Source organism: Oxyura jamaicensis, chromosome 5 (assembly GCF_011077185.1).
Source record: "Oxyura jamaicensis isolate SHBP4307 breed ruddy duck chromosome 5, BPBGC_Ojam_1.0, whole genome shotgun sequence".
NCBI lineage: Eukaryota > Metazoa > Chordata > Aves > Anseriformes > Anatidae > Oxyura > Oxyura jamaicensis.
In genome coordinates, this window is record NC_048897.1 from 62,374,298 (window position 1) to 62,396,340 (window position 22,043).

Sequence of the window (22,043 nt, forward strand, 5' to 3'; positions counted from 1 at the left end):
TTTTTTTTTTTTTTTTTTTTTTTTTTTTTTTTTTTTAAATCAACAGCACAGTATCACTTAAGTATTGGTAGAAATATACCAAAGTTTCTGGCAAGTGCAAACATTTCTGTATATCTGCACTATGTTGTGACAAATTCCAAGTACAAGTGCAAGACAGAAATTACACTTTTGGAGTTGCAGGTGATCTAATACACTAGACCTGGGGCTATTAACTTCACCTATTTTCCTTCTTTTAACAGTTGAAGCCTCATGATGATGATCACACAAAATCACAGATGGGTAGAATTCAAAAGCCAGCTCCCTGTATACAGCACCAAGTTGCTTTAGCTGGTTCGTTAGAAGTTTGCTAACTTAGCTAATTATTGTTAGCTGACAATGAATGACATTGAGAAAACAGGTGCCTGAGTTTTATCATTTTTCTATCCCGAGAATGATTACTAAATGTACAAAAATTAGAGAAAGTTACCAAAAAGTGCTTTCATAGTAGACCATAAAATAAATGAGATAGAGAACAGTACGTTGCAAGATCTCACTTTAAGGCAGTCATCCCATGTGTTTGAATTTACAGGTTCTTATACCCTGCAGTTCTTTCCATTCTGCAGAGAGCTATTCTGCTTTCTGCAAGTGAAGAAAAAACATCTGCAAGGAATGAAAGGAGTTGTATACACAAATCCTAGTGGATGCCAGTGACAGAAGTTGAGATTGACATATCTATCATGCACTGTACATAGTGCAGTGTACAATAGTAGTTCAATGTACAATAGTTCCAGATATTAGTTGTCATATTGGCTGCAACATTAAACCCTAACGCAGAAGTCAATACATATGGCATCAATAAGCAGTCAATTTTTCTTGGTGGATAAAATATATTGATACTTAAAGTAGTGACTAGAAGATGGGAGGCCAATATGCCCCGTGTATTGGATTTGTGCCTAAAGCAGGAGGAGTCATATCACTTATTGTTAGTCTACTAGAAGGAGTAGTCCTTCTAGAAAGAAGTTCAAGAGTATTGTTTTGATGTCTAATATGCCTTTTTTCTTTGTTACGGTTCTATTTCTCTCAAAGACAAGGCTTATGCACACATTTGGGAGAACCTGAACTTTATTCTAATATAATATAAGACAAAAGAAAATATGCTCAGCTTCTAAAGTAGTGCAAAATACGCAAGGCACGTGCTGATAAATGTTTTACTTGAGTTTTCATCCCTATGTTACTCCCTATGGGCTAGGGCAAAATACTATTTTCAAATTATGTCCTTTTTTAAATAATGTTAATAATTTTAAACAAACCTCTCCCCAAAAAAGGAAAATTCCACTTAAATTCTGTCAATAAAATGTTAAACTTGGATGGTAGCAAACTCAAATCAGAGATTTGTATTTCTAGAAGTTTGGACAAACACATCGCAGGTATTGTCTATTCTAACTCCACCTCAGAAGAGGTATGGACCAGAGGATTCCCTTGTTTTATTTACACTGCATTATGCAGCAATAATTCTAGTTTCAAGTGATCTCTTACATGGTTCTACACTGTCCACATGTAGTTTACACACGGATGTGTAAACTATTTCAGATTACATAAAGAAAAAACAGTTCAGCTGGAAGGAACCTTCAAAGATCACTAAGTACCACTTCAGAGCTAACCAAAAGTTAAAGCATAAAGTCTCACTAATACCAATGATATCATAGCTCTGGGAAAGGTCCAAAGCCTCCAGTTCATCCCACTTGTTCCTCATATTGCGTGCGGCGGTATACAAAAATTTCAGATGTGCTCCTGAACTTGCAGCGCTCCGTGGAGCAGCACAAATGCTCACATTAGCCTTGCCACCATCAGAAAGTGAAGTACCATCCCTTGGTTTAACCTCAGTGTTCCTAATGCTATCTCCCTCCCACATTGATCCTCTCAATCAGTTTCACGATGTTACAGGTCATGAAATGTTTTCCTCGTTGAAACAGGTGGGTCCTGTTAGGCCCCAGCAGACCTCTCCTCTCAAAGATTAAGAGGGAAAGAAACCCTTGAGCCATGACAGATTCACAAGTAGGCAGTTATGAGCAGATTGCTTTACATCTCAATGTCAGGGAATTTGCAAGTGAATTCTTCAACTACGCAGGCAAAATGAAAAACTTAATCTCACTCAAAAATCATCACTTGCAGAAAAACTGTTGAATACTCTCATGTCCAAATTCTACCATATGAAAACATTATCTGGCCTCAAGAGATACTAACCCTTTCAGCGTGATTTTGTATCTGTAACAGCAATCCTGGAAACCAGGATTGGACAGACTGGTGACAAATCTGTATAAAAATTTATTTGTAGTATCCAAGTCAAGTTTCAGACTTTGTAAGTAGAACTTAGAAACTAATTTTTAAGTTTGTCAGCTACTGAAAATTGGTGTATTCTCTACATATATGGATCCTCCCTGAATGGAACTTAATAAAGGGATTTAACTGAAAACCATTAGTATGCCTTTCCCAAATCATGTCTTGCTACTTCTAAAGAGCTTTTACCTTCCTGGAAGAGATTTGTGCACACGTAGTTTTCGCAGCAATACATCAGGAATGCTGGGCATGACATCAGAGCTATTCTTTGTCTCTTCCTCTTCAGTGGGAGAGGGGAGAGGTGAAGGGCCTAAAGATATTTGCAGATAAAAATCTTTGAGAAGGTATGTATTAAAAATGAAGTCATCATCTCACAGTCTAGTAGGACCTAACCTAAGCATAGCCTTTTAAAAGCCAATGAGGATTTCATCCCACCTCTGCTGGGAAAAAAAGTGCATAATGTTACTTCCTTTATTCCATATGAGGATGCATCACTCACTCCTCCTGTCTTCCTTTGAACAGAGGCAACAGGAGTAACCATTAAACTTATCATTCTTTATCTAGATGGCATGAAGTAATTTGTGCTCTGACAGTCTCTAACGCATTGAAAAATAACTATTGCATTTTTTTCTACAATTCAGACTGCATCCAAATTCATTAGTGGAACATCAAACCTAGTTTTTTTGCATGTGTTATAGCAGTACAGTTAAATCATTTCTGAAAATTTTAGCTTAAATTTCATAGAGTACTATCATTTTAAAAGGCTTACAGTGTCACCTGCCAATAATATTTCTAGTAAAATACACTATACTACAGATTTTATGCACCACTTACGATGAATCTACAGCACGTACTTGTTCATACTGCATTTTCTTTGAAACAGGACAAAAAGGTAGCAATTGTGTTCCCTACTTGTGTTACTTTCATAAGGACCAAGATATATCTCAAATTATCTTTTTTAAAAATTCATTTTACTTAACTTTTATTTTCATTTTATTTAATTTCATATATAATATTTACCTTACCCTCTCCTTTTGCCATAATTTAATGAAGGACTCTCCTGTAGGAAAGTCAGGACCCCAGTTTGATCAGAGACCTGGGAAGATACCTTTGCTTAGGTGCCCTGTTCATTTAGCATAACAGATTCTTAGATGTTCATAACTGTGTGAAAAATCTCAGATTTTTTGAATGTGGAGAATATTATCATGAAAAGCAGAAAAGAACAGTAGGTTCTTCCTACTTCCAGCTACGTTTAAGTTCTGTGTATTTCTTCAATATTTAAAAGTCTAATTATTTTTGAACCATTTTGTATGTCCTCATAGGGACACAGGCTAACACCACAAGGTCCCCAGCCTAACATAGCTCACTTATCTAGACTTCTGTAGATGCACAATTGTGTTTACTAAGATGATCACAATAACTTGGCATTAATAACAAAACATGATGGAGCCGGTATATTTGATTCATAATAGTAATAATGAAATAGCTGACTACTTGCTATTGTTCAAGCAAATTTACAACTCCACTTACAAAGAAAAGGTGGCTTTTATGACAATGCAAGGAAGTAAGTCTCCCTAACAAACAAGCTAAGGATTTGACCCCTCACTTGCCTTCCCCATTGAGGACAAGGGTTTGACCTTTAATGTGCTGACTATCATTTGTATGAGTAGTAGACTTCAAAATGTTCATGATACTCAAGAGTTCTTGGTTGAAAAGCTGAATAAAATAATGCTTGGTTTTTCATAATGTTTTCCTCTCAGAAGGTTCAGATTTGCCCAAATTATTTAACAGACCAGTAAAATGGCAACTATTTTACAATTTCAAACAAGGCCCACTAAATAATTTCTGGGAAATGTACTAGCAGAGGGACAGGAATAATACTACAACATACCACTAAATAATTTCTGGGAAATGTACTAGCAGAGGGACAGGAATAATACTACAACATATGAAAATCCAAAGATACAAACTCTAAACACAGGTAGAGGACAAGAAGCGTGTTTTCATCTTGTCTCACTCAAACGGAAGATTGGACTGTTTTCAGAGGTAACGTGAAGTGTAATATCTCAGCCATCTCCCTGCGTAACAGAAGCTTTGAGGTCTTGTGAAACAGTCCCAGAGCATACAAACCATCACACCTCTCAAAGTGCATCCTTCCATTCCTGCTCCCCATGCATGAACTGTACAGGGCAAAGGGCATGCTATTGGCTGTTGGATCAGAAGATGCATTCCTCTTTTTCCCAAGCCTAATCAACAGCCAAATCAAAAAACATCACTAGTTTTACTGGTCTCTCAATCACCATTTACTACCCTCCTCCAAGACTGCTTCAGTACATCTAGTATTGTAATTGAAAAAATAAGAAATGTTTTATTTTCTGTATCAGTTAATTATATTTTTTAAAAAAATCACTGTGTAACAAAGACACACTCCTTCACACTTTAGTGGTACTGCACCTTTTTCCTGTTCAGCTGCTTCACTAAGTTCAGGAAGTTTAAGTCCAACTAAATTTTGATTTCTCAGCAAAATATGCTCCTGTTAAGAAAAACAGTAACATTTACAAGTAACTTAGCTAGAAAACTCAGTATAAATATACCTGACAAATGAACACTAAATATAAAATTCATTTTAGTTAATAAACATAATGGAGATATTTACATGAAGTTATAGTTATTAAAATATCACTATCACATATTTCAAATTTCATACATGCATTACTTAGCAAAAATCCTGGTCATGTGAAGAGAGATTTGCAACATGGGCCCCTTACTCAAGTACAAAAAGGGAGTTTTGGTAAAAAATGTTAAAAAAACACAGTAGCAAGCTAGCATTCCAGAAAGGAGAAAGTAAAGAAAATCAGATATCAAAGATTTTGCCACCTTATGGACTTACTTAGTAGGATTTACTCACACCAAAGCTGGGTATGCTAGTAGATGCAAGTTAATACTTCACTGTTTCTGTACCACTATTCCCTACAGGTAGGGAAGAATACAGTCTTCAGGATTACACATCATTATCTTTTCTCCTTCTATCATCTCCTCATTTCCTAATTTCATATTCTCAAACATATTTTAAATTTATAAACACCTGCTTTTGTTTATAAGTAAACTACTCCAACTAGTCAGAGCTCAAATCCTGCATAACTAGAATTACATGCCACATTGCATTAATTTTCTGATTCTCTTTATAGCCATTTAACATCTACGAAAACACTCAATCATATGGCTCAGGTGCCTCTATATGAACAGTTCCGGTACATATGTAGTAAGAATGTGTGTTATATAAACAAGAAAAGATGAATAACCAAGCTGTCATTTCCAAGCACTACAGTGTAAAGGAAGTAACCCAAGTGCAGAATTTGAGGTCCTCAGATCTGTCAGCCTTGTATTTGTCTTAAAGTATTAACTAGTGGAGGTTGAAAATAATATTCTTATTATGATGTTAAGGGAAGGAACTACTATTTCTCCCCCTTTTAAAGGTCCTATACACATTAGTTGCTGCATCATTCCATGCTATTTCTACTTTTTTTTATATAGTAGTTAATTCTTAGGGCTTAATTATTTCATACAACGTTCTTTTTGACAATCATTTAAGACAATTATTTAGCAACAGATTAATTTACAGATTTCAGAGTCCAATATTGTCTGTCCTTCAAGAGGCTGACAGATTTGCACCATGTTAGAACTCAAAACTTTAAGCCTGCTTATCTGCTCTCAGGGGCACTCAGTTCAAAAACTCTGGGCACATTTTCAGAGAAAGTTCAATAAGCAAAAATGCATGCTAAAAACACTTCCTGTTCTCTGAGATCTTGTAAATGTGACAATATTGCAAAGGCCTGTAATCTTGAATGACAGGACAACTACCCTTAGAAGGGACAATACCAAGAGGTAAACAGGACACAAAACCACTCAACTGAAAAAAAAAAAAATTAAATCCAAAGAAAACTTACAAATAGTACAAGACACAAGGTCTTGTAAGCCCTTATATAAAAGTATAACAACTATCTCAACTTCAAAATAAAGCTTTCTGTTTATACATAGGTCTCGATCCTTTCACACAGAAATCAGCCAGTTAGTATTTTGTCTCTCTGGTTCTGAAGAAAATTCTGAAGAAACAGAAAAAGCAGGGAAGTAAAGGAAGTGAAATAGCGTAAGTGACCCTTTCAAAGAGAATATTGTTACATCCTCAGGAAGGAAAGATTCTTCAGATCTAAAAAACTCTTTAGAAACCGAAATAGATCATTTTACTCCAAAGTATATTTTACAAACGACATGGCTGTTAATCAACTGCTTCCTGTTTATAGTTCATGTAAACTGTGCAAAAATGAATTATTGTGTTTTATACTCACCTTTCTGTCACAATGAAAGCAATTAGTGTTTCCTCGACACCAGTACTACGATTTGTTTTTCCTGAAGCCAAACCCCCTATGTGCAAGGGCATATGCATAAAGAGGAGACGACAGTGCAGTTGAAGAGTATTTGACAAGAACTAGGAAATAGTAATTCCATGGTATTTAGTTACAGGTTACAATTTACTGAAGTTGGAAAGGAAAAATTATACAATATTGTATTTATTTTGCTGAAATTTTTGCCATTATATTAGCATAGATTTCTTGCAACAATAAAAATAATGCTAAGCAAGTTGAAAGTTGAGTAAGACACAAAAATAACTTTAAAAACAGATACAACTGATAACTAGGACTCACCTCTCTGAGCTTTGTCAATTTCTGCATTCGAACAGGCTGAACTTGGATTTGGAGGTCTTTGAATGCTTTAAATTGATTGCTGGATTTATTACCACCAAAACTTTTCTCTTCCTCAGATGGTGGTTTTAAAGGTGTTTTATCTTTTTGCCCAGGCTCCAAGCTATCCCACGATACAGCTCGTAGTAGAGGAGGACGCAGCCCACTTAGTTTAAATTCTGGTTTACAAGAAACTTTATGGTCCCTCATTTCTGGAGCAGGAATTTTTAGTTTTGGGTCTGTATTTCCTATTCCTGGTAAATAGGTTCTTAAAGGAGCATCATTTTCTTTTGCTTTCTTGAGGAATGATTTTGCAAGTTCATTTTCACAAATATTCATGCAAGTGTTAAGAGATATTCTGCCACCATCATTGCCTGAAGGGGAGCATTTGGGCAAAGTATCTATATGCTTACGCGGATCAAAGTTTTCTTTTTGTTCTGACAGTTTTTCTTTGGAGTTTTCAAAACCAGCAGAACGTGGAACCAACCTTCCCTGAGAAATCTTCCTTTGATCATTTGGCCTGCGATCCGTTAATCCTTTAGCAGCATTCTAAAAGTAGAGAGACACATATAAAACAGAGAAACAAGAGTGGATTTCTCTCTTCCCCTGCTCTGATGATGGATTTTCCCCATATAGAGTCATTTTCATTTATGTTTTCCTTTAAACATATGCTTTTGACAATGGAAATAATTTTTGAAGGGCACTTGAAAGAACACTGAATTGGAATTCTCTTCTCTGAACCTTTGAGATAACATCCTCCCATTCCAGAAGTACTCATAGTGCTAGGATTCTCACCATCATAATGTAAGGTTTGCCCAAGTATACACCTTGAGCCCTATGTCTTACAGCACTGTTACTTTCCATTTTTTGATTTGACTTTTTTTTTTTTTTTTCCTGTTAGTTCCTCACCCCCCAAGGAAAAAAATTATGGTTTTGTACACAAAGTTAAAACATACTAATTTCTCTCCATGTTTCTCATGTTTCCATGTTCTAGTTCCCTCCATGCTGGGGTTTTACTTTCATCTAATTTAGTACTACTAAAAAGTCTCATTAATATGTACTTCATTCACCAATCCATACTTTCTTCTATTATATTGTTCCCTGGGATTAATAATTTGTACTGTTCTATTGAGTGCACAGGACCTCATTGTCATGCAGCTTTAACAAGCCACAAGTCGTATCAGTGAAATCAGGCTCTAGGTTACAGCTTTCAGGACTGAGGAAGGAAGGTAGAGACATGTTACTCATTCTGCCTTCACTGTGATACAGCAAGATGCAGAGACAGATGTATAGAATATATGCATGCAAGCTGTTCAAAATCTTTCTCTGTGTGCATTACCATAGGTTACAATTGTTTGCAGTCTCCAGAAGAGAGCTGGCAAAACACTCTGTGCCTTTTTCTTGGGTACTCTGGTACAGAATCTAAACTTTTGTCTAAGGGAACTTGTATGAGTCATTTAAGGAAGCAAACAAACATAACTTGAGAGCTCTGCTCTAATTATATTGCTACTCCTTCCCTTTGTAGTTACTGCTTCAAAGTTCTGCTGAAATATATATATACACACACACACACACACACATACACACAAATCATTGGCTAATCCACTAAAGAAAATCTCTTTAAAGGGCCATCAGGCCATCTGATCTTACCTAAACCAAGTTAGGAAGCATTCACCTAAGATGCTTCCCCAGTAGATGTGTAGATTTGTACTATCCTATCAGTGGTACAGAACATTAAGTACAGTAACCTCTTCTGCTAAATTACCAGTGTACATTGAAATGGCTACAGTAGGGTTTTTTACTTGAATTCTGAAGATACTTAGCATATTTATCTTAATTAAGATAAAGCAGGAATGAAAATGTGTTCATAATAGGACACACAGGATAGCTGTAGCCCATTTTTCACCACTATATTGTCAGGTGCTTTGCAATTTCTTAGCTCAGTGTTGTTTTTTTTCTTAGTTCAGTATTGCTTTTCTGTTCCCTTAGTAAAGTTTTTAGCCTTTTCAGCCACACAAATAAGTCACGTGTGCTTAGAAAAAACAACAGATTTTGTACAACACCATATCAAACACTTACCTCTGCAGTTTGCCTCTCATCTTCTTTCACAGTTCTGTTACTCTAGCAAAAAAAGGGAAGAAAGATGTGTATTTCTTACAAAATTTTCTTTGACATCTATGCTGCGTTATATACAACTATTACTAGATTAACTTTATTTTTTTACATCGTTATATTTATTTATGAAGTAATTTTAGGGATTGGGTTTTCCCATAGATTAAGATTATATATATGTTTTCATTTTCTATACTTCATAGTTCTCTGTGATCCTTCCGTAGTCATTACGTCATGGATTTTGGTCTTCAGAATTAACATTTATTAGTTTCTCAATTTGCAGGAAAACATGCTAATAATCGTATTTTAGTATTGAAAATAGTATTAAAAACTTCCCATTTTCCTCAGGGATTAACAGAACAGTGTAATGTAATATAGTACTTTAATAATGAGGTTACTGTGCAGAACATTCAGCTCTTTCTTACCAGCCCTGGTGATGCTGACTCGACGCTAGTGGTTTTGCATGCATCAGATCCTAGGAAGACATGTGTGATTAAGGTGTATCCTGATGGTTTTCTCAAAAGTTTTAATACCACAACATTAGCAAACACATACACACACACATTTAAGATGAAAACTTAAATGCATAAAATATTATTTAGAAGGGAAAAATTAAATCTGAAACACAAAAAGTGAAAGAACACTAGAACTTCTCAAGCATCTATTATTGGAAAGAATAAAAAGGAACCTGTAGCCAAGCAGCGCCACAGGAGCAAAATATAACAAGAACACATAAGTAAATATTTACTTATACATCATCATATATCAAGATTTACTTATATATCATAGGTATTAAAGAGCTTTGTCATATTCAGGAGATGCTTGAATTCTTCTCCTGAGATACTAAGACTTTTTTATTTTATTTATTTTATTTTTTATTTTTAATAATTTAAGGTTTTAATCTGCATAGATCATTTTACCTGATGGAACAGGAAGAGTGAGAGAGTTGCTCCGAGATGCTACTGGTGAAACTTTCGGACTAAGTGTAGGGGAAACTGCTTCATTAAAACATGAGACAGAAATAAAAAAGGAATTTTATTCTCTAGGCTTGTGATTTCTGTTTATTTTAAATTCATGCAAGATTAAAATATTAATCTCATAGTACTCAAACAGTCATGTGTTTGTCCCAAGTATGAAGAGTCACTTTAATTGCCAAATTGATTTTGCCAATTATGAACTTAGAGTAGGTTTTATCTCATATACTTAGCACAAACTAATAAACTTTGTTGATACCCAAAATTATAATTCCCCTCAGTTTTATGAGATTGTAAGCATCGCAGAGGTGTGGGCACAAGAGAAGAACTCAAGGAATTTAGAAAAAAAAAAAAAAAAAAAAAAAAGAAATTGAATTTAAAAAGATTTAAACTTTTATTTTCCCTGCAGAAAATGTCAAGCTGATTTTAAGACAGAATTCTGTTTTGAAATGGTATTTCAAAGCTAAATGAAAGTCCTATTTCAGAATAAAAATGACATTTTTGTCCTACCTTTCAAACACTTCCTATGAGGGAAAAATAATTTAAAATGACATTCTAGAACAAAACATTTTATTCTATCATTTTTAAAGGAAGATCTGGTCCAGTTAGCTTAGTTTACAACTATATTTAGAATAAAAGTCTGTGTAATTATGTCTGGGTGGTATGTTTTGCCACAATATTAATATCTTGTCATTAAGGTTTAATTTTATGTACAATAGGATTTCTAGGCAGTAAATCTCGACAAGAAAATTTGTGACTTTTTTAAGATTCCAATTGAAATACCTCCTGCTTTCCTGTTACAGTGTCTGCAGTGTGTCATTTAGACACCGAAAAAAATTGTCTTCTACTGTTACATCTGAATATAGATTGGTCATTTCTGCTTCATACTGAATTGTGAAGGGAGACAGAGGGATTCTAACCTTCAAATTAACAAAGAGTAGGCCTACAGTATCAATGTATGCGTTACAGTAGATATTTTATATACCTTTGCAGATCTTTGAAGTACAATGTGAAATCTTATCTTCAGAATCTGCACGTACCTGTGGGTGATTCAGGGATGCTACTTCTTGATTTTCTGCCTCTGCGCATTAGAAACCTCTCACTCACTTTCTTTGCTTCTTCTAGTAATTCAAGGTTCTTCTTTTTGTCTTCCTCTGATATTTTGACATCTGGCAGCTGATCATTTACCAAATCAATCACGTGACCACTGTTGTCTGGGTTGAAAACATCAGAATTATAGCTGTATTTCATATATCCAGATAGGTTGCTGCACTTCAGAGTAACCAGCACAAAACATCTGTAAGTTGAACCTTGAGCTTGCATTAATTGAAATTTCTGACTGCTCATTTTATAATGCTGTTAAATTTGCAATTTTAGAGCAAGTCATCAAAACCACTGAGATTAAGTCAAAGATGCTCATAAACTCATGATCACTATCTAAAATTTTATCAGTATTCCCTGTGCATGCACTCACTATATATGCATTACAGATGTGCATGTACATGAAAGAAAGCTTTAGTCAAGACAATCAGACTATACGTAGGACATCGAGGTGCTCCAGTGAGTCCAGAGAAGGGCAATGAAGCTGGTGAGGGGCCTGGAGAACAAGTCTTATGAGGAGCAGCTGAGGGAGCTGGGACTGTTAAGCCTGGAGAAGAGGAGGCTCAGGGGTGACCTTATTGCACTCTACAGGTACCTTAAAGGAGGCTGTAGCGAGGTGGGGGTTGGTCTATTCTCCCACATGCCTGGTGACAGGACAAGGGGGAATGGGCTAAAGTTGCGCCAGGGGAGGTTTAGGTTGGATATTAGGAAGAACTTCCTTACTGAAAGGGTTGTTAGTCACTGGAATAGGCTGCCCAGGGAAGTGGTTGAGTCACCATCCCTGGAGGTCTTTAAAAGACATTTAGATGTAGAGCTTAGTGATATGGTTTAGTGGAGGACTTGTTAGTGTTAGGTCAGAGGTTGGACTTGGTGATCTTGGAGGTCTCTTCCAATCTAGATGATTCTGTGATTCTGTTTACATCTTCATTGCATGTCACATTTTCAGAGAAAACATCCTAGCTTGAATGAATAATCACTTCTTACCAACAGAAGTCAATGAACTTGTTGAATTCCTAGTGGCACGGTTAGAATGTCTTCTATGAGGACTACGAGGTCTAGAAAGAAAAAATAAATGAAAAAAATTACGGGAGGATGCCACCAAAAATAAATAAATAAAAATAAAAAAGGAAGGCTACAGAACAAGGAATATTACAGAAATTACTTGACATTTACTGATAACCTCAGATACTGTGAACTTTCAGCAAGTAGTTATTCCTATCATGATATGAAACTCACCTAAATAGGTATGTTACAAAAAGTAATTTTTAGTCTTTGTAAGTTGATAGTGTTTCCTATACTAAGCTTTATGATTAACATAATTTCTTAGGCTGTCACACTGACATAGCAGGTAAATATCTTAAATGACATCAGAAAATTAAGTGCTGATCCAGCAAGTAATGCCGCTTTTATAGGGCTGCATTATAATTCTAACTCTTAAACAATCTTGATGTTCAGAGCGGTACATTTTAAGGATACAAGCAAATTATAGTACTGATTTTGATTGATACTTTATGATTATTTTTTCCCATAATTCAAGTCTAATGTCAGATCAGTAAATTCAATTTCCAGGTCAAGAAGTATGTTTTATCAGAAGATTAAAAATAACCTTAATTCATCTGAAAATTGAAGTTTTCAGCTTCAAACAGGATTATTATTTCAATTCAGCAACTTACTTTCATATATGCTTAACTTCAAGGTGCTATTCTTGCCTAGCCTACCTGAATGGCCCCAAACATCTGCTTCAAAACTCACTGTGTTTAGGTGTTATACTTTGTTCTTCCAACTGTTTATCTTAGAAAAAATATCTACTTCAATTTTCAACTGTTATTTTATCTCACTAGACCAGGAAAGCAGTCCCATCTCAGTTTCCAGGTTCTTTCACTGAAACAGCAAGGAGGACTGAACAGATGTAAGACAGGAATAGAAAGAAGAGAGCTGAAAAAGGAACCTGAACTTGTTGCATCTGTTTTTTATTACACAATGAGAAGAGAACTTTAAAGATGCTGGCTAGCGTTAGAATATGTTCTAATATCTAATAATATTGTCCTGTGTGGAAAACAAAACAAAACAAATCCAAAGTTCTCCAGCAACAACAAGCTACCTACAATTTTTGTAAGGTATACTATACGCAATAACAGTAGCTTCACCAGCATCAGTTTAAATTGTCATTAATATCTTATTTAATTCAATATAAAGATAACATGCACAAGTCTGGAAGGTATATGCACTCTCAAAGATATATTTAATATACTAGAATTAAAAAGTTGTTGAAAAGTATTTTCAACAGCTGATAAGACTATAAGATGCTAAACATAGAATTTAAATTAAATACCTGCCAAAATTATTGTTCAAACCTGCAAATTATTTTTATTATCACAAACCTCCTTGGAAATTCTGAACTTACAACTGAGCCTTACAAACTCTCATACATTGCAAGTGCATTTTTTTGCCAAAACCACACATTCTTTCATTAAAAACATTGAGTAATTTAAAGATGGTGCAGATTGTTTGTAAGAACAATCAAACAACAGTTTGTTGCTACATTTTCCTTACAGTGGAGAAAGTAATTCCAGCAGATAGCAAATATAATTGCTGCAATGTGTATTTTTCAGCATGACACTATGGATACTGCCAAAAGATGGTCATATAGCTAGTTCTTTAATTCAGGAAAGGAACAGATGAAAGAGATTTTCTACATAAGATATGCCCACTTGCAAGAGTCAACACTGATGGCTGAACATACCATGAAAAATTTCACTATTTGAAAAAACAGTAAGATTTTAAAAAGAAAAAAGAAAAGGAAAAAAAAAAGGGGTAACTTTAATAACTTTGTATCAGTCTACAAAGCTCTCCTTGCTTCAACAGAAAGAATACTTTATTTGCTAACAAAGATGCATTTCAAAAGTTGTGATTGTTAGTCAAAAACAAACAAAATTTAAATTCACATTTTTGTTTAAGTTTCAAATTATAATATTCTGAAAGATTAGAAAGTTCATGTAAATTTTAAAGGACACCAATTTAGGTTGGCAGGATTAGTGACACATGAAACGCTACTCTTGCAGTATCAATTGCACTCCCATCAACCTATTTACCCGTACCCCAAAATAATCAAAGTAGAAATACAGTATAATCTAATTACAAAGACACATCAATAATCTTTTAATATTGCACAGACCCTGGAATTACTGTACAATTTATACATAGATCGGTAATGTATTATGTAGTACCTGTTAACCAGATTTTTATCAATTTCTACATCAGGCATAACTGCATTCTCTGGAAGAACAATTGAAGGTCTACTGCATGTTGTTCCTTCAACAGTAGTGTCCTGAATGATTTGTGAGAAATAAAAGTGTAGTTAAACAGAAATTCAAAACGCTGAACATTGATGTGAAAAATAATGTGTTTCTCAATTTAGCTTAAAGATAAAATGACTGAACTAAGTGAGAATTGGATTTTATTTGATAAAGCATATGTGAATTAGAGGCCTTTAGTTAAACTGCAGAAAAGAAGTGATGGAGACCTAGACTGGTATCTTTACAAAGGTTTAATGCACACAAGCTTAACATAATAGGCATGCAAATACTAGGAAAACCTTAGAATGGTAGACAAACTGATTTTTTCACACAACAATCCATTCTTCTACTGAATGGGTCTAACACTTTAAGAGCTAACACCTTAAGAGCTGAATGTAAGAGTGAAAAACAGCTATGTATAACAGGGCTAATTTAGGTACACAAACTTTGAAATACTAGTTGAGTAGCATGAAAACTTGAATAAGTATCATATTAGGTTTGCACATGCTATCCAGAAAATATATATATATATACATATACATATATATATATATATATATATATATATATATGGTCATCTTGTCAGTTTTCTACTAGTTTATCCCTTCCATTAATTGGAAAAAAATATTTTAAGAATACATAATTGCAATATTTAAATAAAAACAATGCATTTTTTTAAGTGACAAAAGAAACTGGCAACAAATATCAATGTACACTTGTCTTAAAAAATATGATAATTTGCCCTTAGGACTTAACTCCACACTTTCCAACACAATGATGCCAGTGAGCTGAAGAGAAGGAAACTGTTTTCTGTGAGATATCCCAAATGGAGATGTGGAGATGTATCTTTGGAATAAAGAACTTGGAAAAATTGGAATAAAGAACTGTGGATTTCTACCACCACATTCAGATTCTTTCACAAATACACACAAATCAAATGAAATCAACCTCTGTGTTGTTGAAAGGTTTTCTTCTACAAAACCAATCCTGTTTCTTCTGTTGGTCAAGAAATCAAAAAAAATGGATTAATGCAAAATTATTCTGGGGAGGAGGGGCAGGGGTCATAGGCAGGGAGGGAGTGTAGGCACCTTTTAGAAAGTAGCGATGTTTAATTTCAAGTAAAATCCTGTATAGAGCATACCATAGCAGTGCAAGTAATTACAGTTGGAACGAAAGCTTCCCCAAAGTGGCAGGAAACTGCCATCAATCAGATTGTAAGATCCAAAAATAAAAAATATAAAAAAATTCTAAGTTCTCAAAATGTAACTGGCTTCCTTATTTAATCATTTGAGTCTAAATTTTTCTTGGAACTACATCCCAAAGCTCCCTAAGACTTTATTATTTTTTACTTCCATTGGCATTGGATTAGATGAAGTTTGTGTCCCTGTTCATGATGTTGGGGGTGGGGGGAACTAGATTATCTTTAAAGGTTCCTTCCAAACCAAACCATTTTGTGATTCTATGACATTTCTGAATTTGCTTAAAGAGCATGTTTACTACCCATGGCACAAAGCCACTTACATTCTTCTGTTATAAACCTCATTTTCCTTTTACTGAAATACATTTACTCTCAATTGTGCTTACTCCTTCTAAGAATGCTTACCTACTACAGGCTGACAGAAATATAATAAATTCAGAGCAAGTTTAGTTACTTTAGTAATATTCATTAAGATTGACTTGGTAAGCTAAATTATTATACAATTCATTCTTTAAATGCATAAATTAGTGTTGTTATAACAGCTTTTTATTGTCTAAGTTTTAGAGCAGAGAAATTTCAGTTCTTCAAAATGAAGGCCATCAATTTATAATTTTGTTTCAGTCATCTAACGTCAGGTGAAGAAATTAGTGTAGTCATAATATTTGTTACAATAAACAAGTGGCCAAGAGTATAAATTGAAGTGAAATTATATGCATACAGAAAAATATCAGTACTCAAGTAGCTGTTGAGTATCAGATGCAATAGAACACCTTTCAATGTCTTTAAGTGAAACATTTTACCCTCCTTGAATTAATATATTCTGATTAATTCAAAGAACTCTAGAAGAATTTTGAAAATAGTACAATAATGCAGCATATAGCACAACTTTTCTTCTCAAATGCAAATAAAATAAATTTTGAACTGGACATCAGATTTAGAGTTCTTGGTTTAGTTGTAAATTCAATCTTATTTGTTTTTTAAAGCTAAAACAAATAAATAAATACATTCCACACAGCTACACGGTTCTACAGTCATAAGTGTCATACGACTTTTCTGGACAAGGAGAGCAGGAGAGGAAACATGCCAAGAAAATAGGAACATTTAAGTTTAAGAAAAATATTCCTGTAACATTGTGAATGTAAAAATGTAAAAGCATCATATATTATGCGATACAAGCACACAACTAATATTGTATTATAATAACTTGAAACCAATTTTTAGTAGAATTCTTGAAAATGCTACAAAGTATCCATGTATTTTGTCTATGACAATTTTTAATTTATTTTGTATTTTGTCAATGACAAAAATTCAGCTGATTGCCACGTACATTGTTTATACTAATCTCATCACTGCCAAAGAGCGCTAGTTTTTCAGGACATAAGAACATCAGCCTTGAAATCACTCAATTCCATTTTAAGACTCTAAAAACAACTCATTAAAAAAAAAAAAAAAAAAAAAAAAAAAGACCATAGTCGAGGCTAGTTAAGGTCAGGTAGAAAACACTAATCACAATCAGCAATTATAGGAATCCTTCTTTTACATAGACGGAAACTCACACTTCCTATTGTCCAAATCTTTTTATATGGAGTGGCAATAAGAGCTAGAACATGAACCTCTTCTCAAGGCCAGGTGACTTCAAGGAAACAAAGAAAAATCATACCCTAAGGAGCATTCAAGCTGATATATGCAGATCTTGGAACAGGAGCTCTAACTGGAAGCTTATACTTTTGCACATTGTACATCTGCACAAGGATGAGAGAAATTTTCCATCACCTTCCTATTGCCTGCCCATAAATGCCCTCTCCATGCCAGCTTCCAGACAAAACTGTTCTTCAGCTATCTGCAATAGCTGCCTCACCTCCTAGTGCCAGTGACCACTTGCTATCAGTCTCGGCTCCCTTTTTGTCCCAAGCCTTCCTCCCATACAAATGGAAGGTAAAATTGACTCCACCTCTATGGTTCACATGAGAATCCATTCACACACTCTACAAGGACGATCTTGTGCTATCTAGTCCTATTGGAGGGTTTTTGTGCAGGGCTGGGAAGATAACAAATGCAATTTTGTCCATATTAGAAGATGCTGTAGAAGAGGCTCAAAGATGCTCAGGGTAGATGGGATCTGCAGAGATTCTGGCTGTTAAGCTCTACCAAGCCCTTTCTAAGCATACAGAAAACATGCTTAAAGAGTTTTATAATCCAGCCAAATTTGGATGGATTTGAACAGTAATGGAAAAAATGCATCTCTGCTACAAGGGCTACCATGCCAGAACAGTCAGATGATAAAGCTTTCCTGTATACCACCTGAATTCTTTAAAGCATTGAAAACCAAATCCTCTGCTACATGGCCCCATCCTCAGAAAATAATGAAAGGACTTGGCTGAATTGCAGAATAAATTTGGTTCAAAACAGATACCCACATGTTAGGCCTCAGACAAATAACGCATTTCAGAGCAGTTTTTTTGAGTAAGATAGGGTTTTAAAATAACATTGATTTTATATGTTTAAGTGAAGTGCTGAGTTGAGAGCTTTGTAAGGAAGGTAATAAAATTCTGTAGTAACTATATTTAGTTGAAAGAGAAAAAAGAAAAGACTAAATTAGCATGGGACATCTTCAGAACAAAACAAGTAACATGCAGTGATTTAATGAAAGTGGAACATAAATTTAATCAGGAAGAAAAAAAGAATAAATGCAGACTCTTGACTGATGGCATAATGAGTGTAACAAAAATATTATGAGCTTGAGACATGCTTTTTCTCAGCAGTCAGAATAGACAGAAAAATAGTGGTCAGGATAAAACAATTAGAGAAAGCTGGAAAAAGACAAAACTTCTCATTTGAAAAGAGATAAAGAGGGCATCTCACAACCAATCCTAAAAGTGTAGGACAAACAGGATACTATAAATCTTTTAACCTAACTTTTAAGGATCTAATTTTCTTTGCTAAAAGCCTAAAATCAGTTATTAAGGATATCAGAAAAAACATATCAATTTAATGTGAAACAAATCTAATTAAGTTAAAATGAGAAGTGGCTAAAAATGACACCTAACTATGAGGTTTTTTTTTGATTTATGCTGGGAGAAATTACTTTTTATGGAACACTTTTTAAATGTTCAGTACTTCCAGTATGTTTAATTGGACAGCACACAGAGTTCAACTAAACACTCTTAATTCAGATGACATTCCTAACAAGGGGTTAAAGTGCTTTGAATTAGGCTAACTGGTCTTACACTGGTGTTAAAGGGAGCTTCATGTCTACTTCCCTCAGCAACCCAGATGTTTAATTGGTCACAATGGTGAACAGAGGCTGCTGTAAGAAAAACTGAAATGGAAAACCAGATTTGTTTTCTCAAAATGAATTTCAGAAATACAGCCCTGCTCTTCCACCAAATAAAAAGGTGCTCGAAATAGGCAAGAAACTATGTACAATGTAACATTTGTTTTCTTTTTTTCAGAAGTGTTCTTTGAATGCACATTCATTTGTGCATTCAAGAAGAAGGTGGGGAACATCTGCTGAAACAAAATGAGGAAGAGTCATTGATGTCTGCTAGCTTTCTCTCCTACTCCTACCCCTCCCCCCCCCCGCCCCCAGTGTATTTTATCTAGCAAATCTTTGGTACTCTCAAATACTCTTCACATGGGAGAGTTAAAAACAAAGAAAAAAAAATACACAAACCACCTTCTTGACTTATTAGTTTCTTCTCAGCTAAAAGTCTGATAAACTTGCATCCATCTACGGTGTTTATCTCAAGCCAGGAAACTAACACTCAGCACATTGTGCAATTTGGATGGAATGCATGACAAATCAATGTAGAGTTCACTGCTGACAATATTTTCCAATGATGCTGAAGTAGCGGATGTTTTCACCTAAAGTGTAGAATACAGTGTCCTCAAATCCAGTAAGTGATACATTTTTAATTGAGGATGTGCCAGATAGTAAATCCTCTCCTCCTTTATAGCAGTTTGCATCAAACAGGATGATCTGGGTAACCTGTGACTTGGTCATTCTTCAGCTAAGCTAACAATTTATTAAAAACAACAACAAAAAAACTGTTAGAACATAAAGCTACTTTTTATCAGTGATATAAATTATTTAAAAGGCAAAACCATCATCACTTAACGATCTTTTAAATTTATCTGCAAATAAAACATATTAAAACTTATGTATACAATATATTGGATTAGCAAAGTGATGAATGTCTCTAGGGAGCAGCCACGTGCACTTGGTATAGTTTCAGTATATGTTCAGCTACTACTATGGCAAATATAGCACTGAGTACAAACAAAAAATCAGATTGCCTTCTTCCACACACATGCAAATTGGTTATCATCTCACACACCTGTAAAAGCAACACTAGATGTTTCAAGTCAACTGTGAAGTAGAAATCTAAGTTATTTTCTAAAAGATTAAAGTTTTCTGGAATAACATCAATTCAATTTCCATTCCTTAATCTATAAAATACTTACAAAATTCTGAGAGAGCAAATGAAAGCTTCATCAGTTAATCAAAACCCACCGATATACAGCAAGGCACTAGATCTTATTTTACAAATTCCTAAATGTATACAAACTAACAGTTTCAGCCTCAGGTTTCCAAAACAAGTATCAGAAAAATACATTTGTAAGAGTTCTTACCTTGGCAGGTGGAGAACTGTTGTGTTGTGCCACCTTTGGTTGATCATTGTCTTCAGGTAGGGTTGGCATGGTGGACAGTGAACGTTGAACCACAGCGTGGACTAACACAACCACACACTGCTGAGAATGAGACTGTTTCAAGTTAGCCTGAAGGCATAAGCACTGAGAGGCCTTGTGATCCGCTGGCTGTGTTAGATGCCAAAAATACAAGTAAAATCCATTTAAAAAACTATGCTCTAACACAGAGATCACTTTACGATAACAAACAGTATCAAGGTTTAAAAGTAAAAGCACTGTCTTGAGTTTTATTAACTAAAGCTTTCAAGGTCAAGTATAATATAGTAAATGCATGCTTATTGTTATTCCTACCCCTCCCCTCCATTTCACAGATTATTAGTATTTTTCTACTGTGACTGTGATTAAACTACCCTCTCTAAAGATCCTCCAAGAAGGACACAGCATCCTGGATATCTCTAATATGCCTTTTAATAACCAACAAAGTCCTAGTGCTACATAGGATGATCTCAGATCTCAAAGAAAGGAAAAGCTCTAGGAATAAAAATGGCAATGCAGATGATGGCACTCTTTATCTGAGCATGTGCTGAAGCACTTTAAAGGCCTAGGTTAACTTTTCAAACACTTTAAAAATTGATTCTTGGAGTACATCTGCGTAAGCACTGTGCAGTACACTTTTGAAGCAAAATACCAGTAATGCCTGAAAGGGGAAAAAGAAATCACTGTCTACTGGCTGTGAAAATTATTGTTGTTAGTATCAGCCTTAGCTACTGCCTTCACAAGGATATTGTAAGCATTAAAGCGTGTAAAATAGACTGATGTAGAGAAATCAGAGGTATTAATCCTTTTAGCTGCAGTGTATTACAAGACTTACTCTGACACCTACCGGACAGTTAAGGAACAGTCCTCATAAATAATCGATTCCTTGGTGGCGCCTACAGGTGAGAGATTAGGACGTTATCAGAGACAATCGGGTATATAGTAACCGACTGCGCTAGTAAACTATATTCCTTTAACAGTTAATTTGCAGCTGTGCATAGAATGGAGCTATACATTGAAACTCTAATGTAGTAACAGCTTCAATAGTAGGTCAAGGAGATGAATATACACATCCAGCAGAGATTCAATATCTAAAACCTCATCTTCTCCCCAAATTGATGAATTACTAATTTCATCTTTACCCTTTTATTCTATTAGAGATTAAGATGGATGGAGCGAAAGTGTGGTGATGGCAAGATGATTTAAAGTTCAAGGCATTTGACAACCTAAAATTAATTTTCTACAGTTTTCCTATCAATTTCAGGGAAGGGAAGGAAAAATTATTAAAGAATTTATTGTTTTATTTTAAAAATGAATTAAAATTAAAAAAATAAAAATTTAAAATAATAAAAAAATAAAAATAAAAACATAAAAAAATAAAGCTGTCAAAATACTATATATTTATACATACATATAAACACACACACAGAGTGCACATATATATTTGTTTTAAATCAACAGGAAAAAAAAAGTCACAGGAAATACCGAAGCAGCCTCAGCAGTGACAAGTTCCTCACCTCAACTTTCACAGGACTTGTAAAACCTACATAATGTGTGAAAACGTTAGACTACGGAAGTAGCTAAGACCTATGCATTTACTAGATTTATTTCACATTCTATT

General features: G+C 34.6%; 1 protein-coding gene across 24 annotated transcripts in view; it reads right to left on the reverse strand.

Annotated features, from left to right (window-relative positions):
* Positions 1-22,043, reverse strand: part of IRAG1 (inositol 1,4,5-triphosphate receptor associated 1) — a 98,153-nt gene that overhangs the window by 14,423 nt on the left and 61,687 nt on the right. For 20 of the 24 annotated variants that reach the window (XM_035327846.1, XM_035327840.1, XM_035327828.1 and 17 more), the window contains 11 exons: positions 21,272-21,318; positions 20,369-20,486; positions 14,470-14,570; positions 12,227-12,297; positions 11,182-11,355; positions 10,088-10,165; positions 9,593-9,642; positions 9,135-9,176; positions 7,020-7,604; positions 4,771-4,849; positions 2,506-2,626 (listed from right to left, as the gene is read on the reverse strand). In XM_035327846.1, the coding sequence (XP_035183737.1) occupies positions 2,506-2,626; positions 4,771-4,849; positions 7,020-7,604; positions 9,135-9,176; positions 9,593-9,642; positions 10,088-10,165; positions 11,182-11,355; positions 12,227-12,297; positions 14,470-14,570; positions 20,369-20,437 (1,370 nt within the window). In that variant the 5' untranslated portion in view covers positions 20,438-20,486; positions 21,272-21,318. Of the gene's footprint in view, positions 1-2,505; positions 2,627-4,770; positions 4,850-7,019; positions 7,605-9,134; positions 9,177-9,592; positions 9,643-10,087; positions 10,166-11,181; positions 11,356-12,226; positions 12,298-14,469; positions 14,571-20,368; positions 20,502-21,271; positions 21,319-22,043 lie in introns of all 24 variants that reach the window. The other 4 variants (XM_035327832.1, XM_035327837.1, XM_035327849.1 and 1 more) reach the window with 3 other exon arrangements.